General features: G+C 46.3%; 1 protein-coding gene across 2 annotated transcripts; it reads right to left on the bottom strand.

The window, feature by feature from the left end:
* Window positions 1–38: 38 nt before the first annotated feature.
* On the bottom strand, window positions 39–7,767 carry LOC106885263 (poly [ADP-ribose] polymerase 12-like). Of its 2 annotated transcripts, none has more exons than XM_014937289.1 (6): window positions 7,404–7,767; window positions 5,560–5,602; window positions 3,748–3,883; window positions 3,155–3,275; window positions 2,011–2,101; window positions 39–762 (listed from the first exon to the last, which is right to left on the bottom strand). In XM_014937289.1, the coding sequence occupies exons 3-6, from the start codon at window positions 3,805–3,807 to the stop codon at window positions 645–647; spliced, it is 390 nt and encodes a 129-aa protein (XP_014792775.1). In that variant the 5' UTR covers window positions 3,808–3,883; window positions 5,560–5,602; window positions 7,404–7,767; the 3' UTR covers window positions 39–644. The 2 variants fall into 2 exon arrangements, with proteins under 2 accessions (XP_014792775.1, XP_014792774.1); XM_014937288.1 differs by lacking the exon at window positions 7,404–7,767 and adding an exon at window positions 7,011–7,264.
* Window positions 7,768–9,112: the final 1,345 nt, after the last annotated feature.

The raw sequence follows: 9,112 nt of genomic DNA, 5'->3' as shown, positions 1-9,112 counted from the left end.
TTTCAAAGGACTCATCGACATCCTCACATCAGAAGAAAAGTCCTGCCGTTAATATCACAAGCTTCTCCTGTCTTTCCAGTCAACCATCCTCTCCCTACCTTCACCCCCACTCCCCACATGGAAGCACAGGCACTGACTGAGGGAAATGAATACAATCCCACCTGAGCTTCCTTCGGTGGATACACCTCCACATCTAGATTATTTTTACTCCAGAGTAACCTAAAGATGAAATGCACAGCAGTATTCAAGCTGGAGAAGACTGAATACCAGTTTCACCTTAATTTGACACTCTATTTCCTTCCTTACAGGGCTAAGCCCTTGTTTTGCCACAGCAAATAACATTTTGCCTTAAAGCAATGGAGGAAATACCACAACACCCCTTTAAGATGCAATTCATCAAGTTTTATCAGAGGATCAGTGTCTTGGGAGGACGCAAAGGACAGGTCAAACCAGTAATGACAAAAAGGGCCTTTCTTATCCTGCATGGTGTATGTAAGGGTGTTTCAGAGAGCCTCCTCAGGAGACACAGGTCTGTTCTGAATGTGAAATGTCAGTCTTGGTTCATCTCATAGTTGGTTATTTTATAAGACATGTTTAAGAGCTGGGAACATCTCAAGTGCCTTGGGGTCATGTTCTCAGAAAAATCAGTACAGGACACAGTTTGCCCTGCCCATCAGAGAGCTGGAAAGAGGTACCTTGTACCCAACATCAGGCAGTGCAGACTGGGCCCATTGGGGAGGACATGAGAGAGGCATGTTTTGGCTGCAGGAAAGAAAAAAGGAGTGAGTCAGTCCATGATACTCCTAACCAAATCCCCCTTCTGAGGAATCCAGCTGCTGGCTCCACGGCAGCCTTTGGGTACCCCTGGATTTTTATTTTTGCTTTACTTTCCACAAAACCATCATCCCTTTCTCCAGCTTAGATATCCACACACATCCTAGTGGCCCTAATGCATCTCTTGGCAGGTCAAGACACCAGTAGGAGAGCTTCAAACGAGAAGTAACATGCTCCTAGACAGGTGGTTCATACAGCTGCTCCCTGCTAGCCCTCCCCATGTGTTCCTTGAATCTCTAGGAAACTGGAGTGTGAGCCCTCTCCCTCCACATGGCTACTCATCTCTAAATTGATGGCCAGATGGGTGGCCTGTTCCTACTTGTCCCCAAGAACAAGCCCGTCAAGAGTCTGTAGGTGGACAGTTGTGCCCTGCAGAGGCACTACTGCATCAGCCAGTGCTTAACGACTTCCAGCACTAATGGCCTCCTGACATGCATGTTTTAACCCAGGCAATAGGAGCATTAGTATCCATTCAGGAGCTACAGTTGTTTTTATTTTTGAATCACCCCCCCACTTTGTTGAACCAACCCTTAAATTGAACCCTTGACTTCAAATGCACTGTCTGCTTGTCGAGTTTCTGAAGCAGAAAAGGCTCTTTTTAAAATAAAGCAGTAGCACAACTAACTTTTACAGCAGACGTGCTCAAATTCTGTCAAGCTGAACTTCCTTTAAAAAAGCCGTGAGACAGAGTATCCCAAATAAGTGCATCCAGTTCGCTTCAGTTAGAGGGATTTGCTCCTGTGTTTTGTTTTATCCTCAACTTTCCAGGGGATGGCATCTATCTGCCCCACAGCTCTTGGGACTGGCAGTGCCTTGCTCCTACCCTGTGCACAGTTTATTTATTATTGTTGAGCCATAAATCAAGGAATAAAAATGCCTGGCACAGTTGTGTCAGCCCTGTGTGGCTTTGCTTTCACAGAGAGAACAAATTTACTCTATGGGTCTCTCACAGCTGCCAGAGACTGCCACCAAGCATCCCTCCAGCACACTTTACAGAAGTGTTGCTTAATTTACAAATACCGCCACTGCAAAATTTGCCATTAAACCAGTCAGCAAAAGATAGCCAAAAAATGCATGTAAGAAATCTAAAAAATGAATTCTAGATAGGTAGGAGGAACTTCTTAGCAGAAAGGTGCTGTCATCTAGAGACATTAATAAATAAGGAATGCATATTACCTTCTGTTTTGTCCGCCTTGAGAGGACAGAAATTTTGGCAGTCGGGCAACTTCTCTTTGAGTTCCAAAGACCAAATTTGTTTGTACCATGTCTTAAAAGAAAAACACAATGACTCCTTAATTAGACAATTTATTGTCCAGGGACACACTCTTACGTGTTTAGAAAAAATTTAAAAGGAGGTAGCCCTGAATACCACGTCATGGTGCTCTCTCTACCACACCCACCCCACTCCATACCTCAAAACCATTCCTGCTTGGAGCTCAGCAAGGTCAACCACCTGCTAGCGTAGGTTGTGAAGCTCAAAGGCAACCAACCACCAACTGCACCTGCACACGCACTCACATCCAGGCTGTTGGCCAGAGAAAACCACATCTGATGTCAGGCCTACAGCAGGGAAGAGTTTTCAATAGGATGGAGGCCATAAATCTAGCTTTCCCGGCAGTGCGGGATTGTTACATGGTGCTAAGAGGAAAGTCTGTCCTCTCTTCTTCGTCCTGTAGCAATATCACAGAGCACACGCTGTGTGACATGGCTAATTATCCATTGTTTCCCCCCTTTAAGCACCACTCTCTTTATTCATGCCAGGAAACAGATTTAAAGTTTGGAAAGCTAAGAGGAATTTTAAGTTGGGTAAATAAATTAGAAACAGAAAAACATTTCTCATTTTCCCATTTTCTCTCTGTGCAACCAGCACTAAATTTTCCTTTGCTGCACTGTGTGCTTTCTCTCCACACAACTAGCTTGCAAGATGTCTACCAGGGGCTGACTTCTTCACCATTTGACTTTTCAGTGCCTGTTTGTTTTTTTTTTTCCTTTCTCATTTCTTCTCTTTAGTTGTATAAACCCAAGTGCATAAGCTAGATGCCATAGAACATTTACTCTCAGCTCTTACTCTGAATATATAGTATTGTCAGAGATGCTTTTTAGACTATAGATGCACAAGTCTAGAGGCTCAAGTGGGGCATCTCAAAGCTGCAGAGAAATACAAATGCACATATTGATCAAGTTCTGCTTGGAGAAAACTTACAGGAGGAAAAAGATCTGTTCAAAGAAATCCAGACACAGGGTGACAACTTCACATGAAGGAGGCTACCATAGAGCCAGCCACACTGTGTAATGAACTTAAAACAAGGAGATATTTCACCTTCAAATCTTAATTCATACTTCTGAGAACCAGCGCTGAAGAACACAATGCCTTTCCGGTTAGATAGAAATTTCTTCTCCAGATCTGCAGATTTCACCGTGGCAGAGCAGTGATCCGGATGCTACAGAAAGAACAAGGAAACCTGTTAGAAACCAGTCTTTGGTTTAGGTGACACTGTGCTGAAATACCAGTGTTTCCTCAGGCCCCTATCCCAGGATGCCATTTTGAAATAAGTCTCTAAGGCTTCAAACATTTTGTTCTTCAGAGACGGAAGGGTATGCCACAGAGAACAGCTGCTTGTAACAACAGTAACAAAGCAGCCTTCAGCCTGTGTGGTCAGCTTCAGCCAAAAGACATCCATCATCCCCGGAAAATGCACCCTCTTTCAGAGCCAGTCCTTTGAAAGCTTTCACAGAGCAGAAGTACTCCTTTGAGGGACAATTAATAAGGCAAATCCACCAGGGCATCAGAGCAGCACTGCAAGGGCACCCAGTGGCATGTGAAACACACCAGCTGCAGAACAACTTGCTCTAAATAACTCTCCAAAGATGGCTTAACAAGAGCTTTTGGCATCAACAGCAGATGAATCTCACCTCTTCCCCGTACTCAATCCACTGCCCAGAATCATCAAGCCAATACCAGGCATACTCCATGTCGGGAGCAGGCAGACGAGTCAGAAGACACCACAGGCGCAGAAGAGCTGACCGACGCCTGGCTGCTTGCTTGGCCCTAACATCAAAAGAGAAATCCAGATTAAAGTATGGGTCTTTCCCAAAGCTGTCAAACTGTGATATCCTTGGTCTGGTTAGAGGCCTAATCACTTCTCAGAAAAGGTGAACCCTCCAGCTGGGAAGTGCAGGTTCAGCCCAGAACCGAGGAACTGATGTTTATACATTTATGGGGCATGGTAAGCATCATAGAAATGACCTTCACCTCTCTGGCTTGGTCCTGGGTGACTGTTTTTCTCTCAAATTTATCTTTCTAAAATACACATTGCAAGAAAATACCACTTGACATGATAAACTCAGACCGTTACGTGAAGGCCAGTGGTGTCACCTGTCCAACAGCCTGAGGGTCCTCGCTAGTATCCTGTCTCTCTAACCTTGTCATCCCACAGCTTGTCACAGGCAAGCCTGAGATTATCCTCCTCCACCTTCAAGACTAGTTTAAACTTCTGTCAATGAGCCCTGCTAGCTTATAAGCAAAGACTCTCTTCCCTGTTCGAGAAAGGTGAACTCCATCTGATACCAGCAAGTCTGGTGCCATGTAGGCCATCCCATTATTGAAAAAGCCAAAATTGTGTCAGTGACACCAGCCATGGAGCCATGTATAGATAGACCGGAGCCATCTGTTTCTTCCAGTGTCGCTGCCCACCACTGGAAGGAGAGATGAAAAACTATCCTGTGCTACAGATTCCCTTACCAACTGCCCCAATACCCTGAAGTCTCTTTTGATCACCCTTGGAATATACATTGCAGCTTCATCACCACCCACACAGAAAAACAGTTATGGGCAATAGCCCAAGGGGCATACCAGCCTAGGAAGTTTCCTAGTGCTGTCCTTAACCTGGGACCAAGGGAGGCAACAGACTTCCCTAAGAGGACGGTCTGTCCAGCATATTGGACCCTCTGTTCCCCTCAGAGGGAGTCGCCTACAACTATAACCCATCTTTTCTTCTTTGTGGAAGTGGTCATGGTATGGAGGGTAGGCCTTTCTGACCTTTGTAGCACCTTATATGTAGATGAACATCCATTGACTGGCCTTCCATACCCAGAGCCTCATAGCTGTTGTAGAGAGGCACCTGGGAAGGCAAGGTGTCAAGGACTGGGTTCGCCTGCCACACTGAGTATGGAGTTGTCTCCATTCTCTCCTCTCCTTTAAGCCTGGTGGGGAAAGGATACAGTATACCCTTGGTCTTGTGGGGTTTTTTCTGGTGGCTGTTCCTGCATCTGTCTCAGGGAGGGTAGAGCATGGTTCCACCAGTCTACCTCCTTCCCAGCCTTCCTGAAGCTCCTTAACCTTTCTCCTCCCTCTGGTAGGTCTGCCACCAGGCTGGGGCAGGGGGAGGTAGAAGAGTGTCAGTAACAAAGGAGTGAAGTTGAGCCTGGGAAGAAGGGGGTGGCAGGAAGGTGTTGTTCTAATTTTTGTGTTTGTTTCTCACCATCCAAATCTGTTTTAATTGGCAATAAATTCCCCTTCCCCATGTCAAGCCTATTTTGCCCACAACAGGAATTGGTAAGTGATCTCCCTGTCTTTATCTCAACCCATGAACTGTTCCATCTTATTTTCTCCCCCAGGTCCTATTGAGGAAGGGGAGTGAGCGAGCGGCTGGCTGGGCCTCTGGCAGCCAGCCAAGGACAGATTCTTTGGAGGGGGAAAAACCCTAAACAAAAAATATCACTTACCAGCAAAATCCCTGCTCTGTGCTCTACCCTGACGACACAGCACCTGCAAAGAGAACAAGCTGAAACTTGTAGCCGCCAATAATTTAAATTTGGAGGATTTGACTTTACTTGCTGCTGTGCTTCACCCTCCTTTGCTTGCCCCAGTTTTGGACCCAGCCAACATTTTTTCTATACATCTCATCACTTTGCTGCTCCTACAACATTACCCCATTGTGGAGCACATACACGCAGCTGAGAGCTGCCCACCTGTGGAGTTCACAAGGGTCTGTGGCTGGCCTGAAGAACACACCATTCAGAGAAACTGGAAATGATCATTTCTCCGGCTCTGACGCCCTTCACGCTTTGGCAGGGATCATGGGCATTCAGAGCAGGCTGACCAGAGGAAATCATTATAGGAGGAGCTCCCTTATAGAGCTGGTTACAGTACAAAGGTCCACAAACAAAGGCTTGGCAGCCCTTGAACTGCCAGAACAAAGCGCGAGGAAGGACTCAAGTCTCCTTCGCAGCCCTAGCTTGTTCCAGTGCTGTCCTCAGACCACAGTTGCTCTTTGTACACAGTAACACCAGCCAGGCCTGTTCCTAGAAAAATGCTCCCAATTCATTTTCTCTCAAGTCCCATTGCAGGAGATTCATAAGATGCAGCACTCCCGGGAGATTTCTTTTAATTATTTTGGATGCGGCTGTCCTTTTCTCCCCTCTGCACAGCAGTGTGCTGCTACGGCTGCCACAGCAGAAGGATTTGAAGTTTGTGGATTTGAAGCGTGGGATTTGAGGGAGAGGAGGGGAAATGGAGATGAAAGCAACAGAGTGGGGTGGGATGATGTTTCCAGGCAGCTTTTCTCCATTGCTCCCCCCATCCCTGCTCCCTCTCTCCCCACACCACAAAGGAATGCTAACTCCTGCAGGCTCCCCTGTGGAGACCCAGGGCTCCCAGCCTGCCCTAACCCCACCAGCTACCCAAAATGGCCAGTTGTGCCCTACTTTCACTTTCACTTGCAAGCGTTTCTGCCTGTTGCAGGGATTTTCCACTCACCAACTAACCTCAACTATAAAGAAACTGAGGTGAAACACTCAATAAAGCAGACCGAAACATTTCTCTGGCAAGACAGGTGGTGTCCTTCACCTTCTGCTGAAGATTTTGCTATCTGGTCTTGTGCAACTGAGAGATTGCCTGTAAATTCACTTTTTATATCTCCACAGGAATAGCTTTACACAGAAGAAACTTTATACATACAAAGCAACCTCATACCACCTTTTCTCTTAAACACCTCCTCCTCATGCAGAAGAAAGGGTGAATTAATGAAGACATATACACGGGATGACTGACTGCAAGCAGTTGTCCTTCCAGCAGCCCTTAAAGCCAAGCCCACAAACCGTGAAATCCCCAGCTTCCTCCCTCCCAGCTCAGCAGCCCCCCAGGAAAGCTGTCAGAGCCCGTCTCCCCTACTCACAGTCCTGCCGTGGGGCTGCCCAGCCACCACCCCCGGGGAGCCAAGGGCATCAGCCACGTGCTTGCCGGTGGGATGAGCCCCCCGAAGCCTTGCTCCACATGGGAAAAGTCCTGCGGCTGCAGTAAATCCTTCAGAAATAAAATATGACTGGCCTGTCTGAGCTCCCTGTGAGCTCCCAAACGGCACGTTTGTACCTCGCTGCCCCTCTCGGCGTCTCTCTCCCCACGGGACGCCACGGGTGACTCTCCCCTAGCCCTTCAGAAACAGAGCTGCGTAACGTTTCCTCCTGGTGATTGCGCCACACGCACGCGCGGCAGCCAGGGACAGCTGATGCATCAGTAAAATCAACATCTCTACGGAACAGCACAGCTGTTGTCGAGCACCAGCACTTACCTTGAGCCAATTCCTGCCATCCTTCCAGTGGCTGGGGGTATTCAGGACCTTCTCCTTTCAAGATTCCTGCCAGGAGCAGCTTCTGCTGAACATCAGTCTTTGAAAGCACGAAAGCTGGCGTTGCCTTGCAAAGCAAACCCCAAATCTCAATGCAGAAAAGGGGTGCAAATCTCAACACACAGCTCTCCATGTTGGTCATCACGCTGTTGGGGGGTTTGTGGTGCCAACCAAGCACAGAGCCCTGGGGGGGCAGGCTCTATCAGCCCACGCAGAGCTCTGCGCTCTCCCGAGGATCTGCATTCCTTTACCTCGGAGTCTGAGCCTCTGCTCTGTTATTCTCCACGGAAATCAAAGAGTTAGGAGCTTTCCAGTCTGACCTCCAGTATTTCACTCTAAAAGGCTGAGACCATTTCCCAGCAGAGCTCTGAAGCATAAAGCTTAACGACAGGTCAAGTAGTACTAACTTTTTTTCTTTTTTTTTTTTTTTTGTTACACAATATGAAGTTAAACCTCATCAAACCTGTATGTGGCTCCTTCTCAGCAGTGCTGCTGCCCTGGGTGTTTGAAATCTCTTAACGGCAGGTGAAGTGTTCTTAATTTTTTTTTTTTTTTTTTTTTTTTTGTTACACAAATTACATTCAGTTGAATTGCCCAGAACATTTTTATTTCCTGATGATCTAGTCGGACTGGATCTGTAGAGGCTGGAACACATAAATCTCTGGTTTAGTTTCTGGAAAGGCTGCTCTCTGACTGCATTTTATAGATGTAGTATTGAAAAAAGAAAATGAACGAAACACCACAAATGTGATTATGAAGTTGAACTTTGTTTCTTCCCCGTCTGCGTCTTTTGACTGGCTTTTGACCTTCCATATAGTATCTGGCTCTCATCTCCATAGTTGCACAACTTTTATGCTTCCCTTTGACTGATGAGATTTATAGGATCAGGTCCTGGAGGTTCATTTTTGCATATGTGAATTCTCTAGTAAAATACTCTTCTGAACTGAAGCCAAGAGCTTCAGTAGGCATGAGATATCAGCTCTAGGAAAAACATTCTGGCTTGGTAGGAGACATTACATAGCTTTGCTGGGAGCAACATACCATCCTCTCTAAAAACAAACAACTCACCACAAACTGGAAACTTGAGCTCGCTGTAAATTGACACTTCTGAACATCATATCTTTTATTTTTAACACTTTTAATTGCAACATCATCTGTGAAGCTGTTGAACCTCTGATTTCTAACTGTCAATGTATCCGTGGTACTATATCTGTCTGCATTTCCAGTATCTGACAGGTCTTGGAGCAGGCATCCTATATATATAGCCCTGCAAGATCATATTCCTGCACAGTCAGCAGAGGCATCCAAGTGTGGTTTCCCAGCATATGTCAAATGATTTATCATGTATAAAAAACATGGTCCGGCAGGTAGGATTACTTATTTTCGCCCCAGGAATTTAGAATCTTGTTCCCTTTTCTCTTCAGAGGAAATGGACAAAAAAAAAGATGTTTCACCCTCTGTGTGTGTATATCTGCAGACACACAGCAGCTCTCTTGCAATTTCAGACCACTCCAAACTTTGATGCACAAGTACTGATGCTACGGTGTGGGCACATCACATTCACAGAGGTCTTGAGTACAGAACCACACTGGCAACACCTCACGCTTCTATCTCAAGGTGTGAAAAATGTCCCAAACGAGGAACTAAAGGGG

This window comes from Calidris pugnax, unplaced genomic scaffold, assembly GCF_001431845.1.
Source record: "Calidris pugnax isolate Ruff unplaced genomic scaffold, ASM143184v1 scaffold1, whole genome shotgun sequence".
NCBI lineage: Eukaryota > Metazoa > Chordata > Aves > Charadriiformes > Scolopacidae > Calidris > Calidris pugnax.
This window is presented reverse-complemented; position numbering and strand designations above follow the sequence as displayed.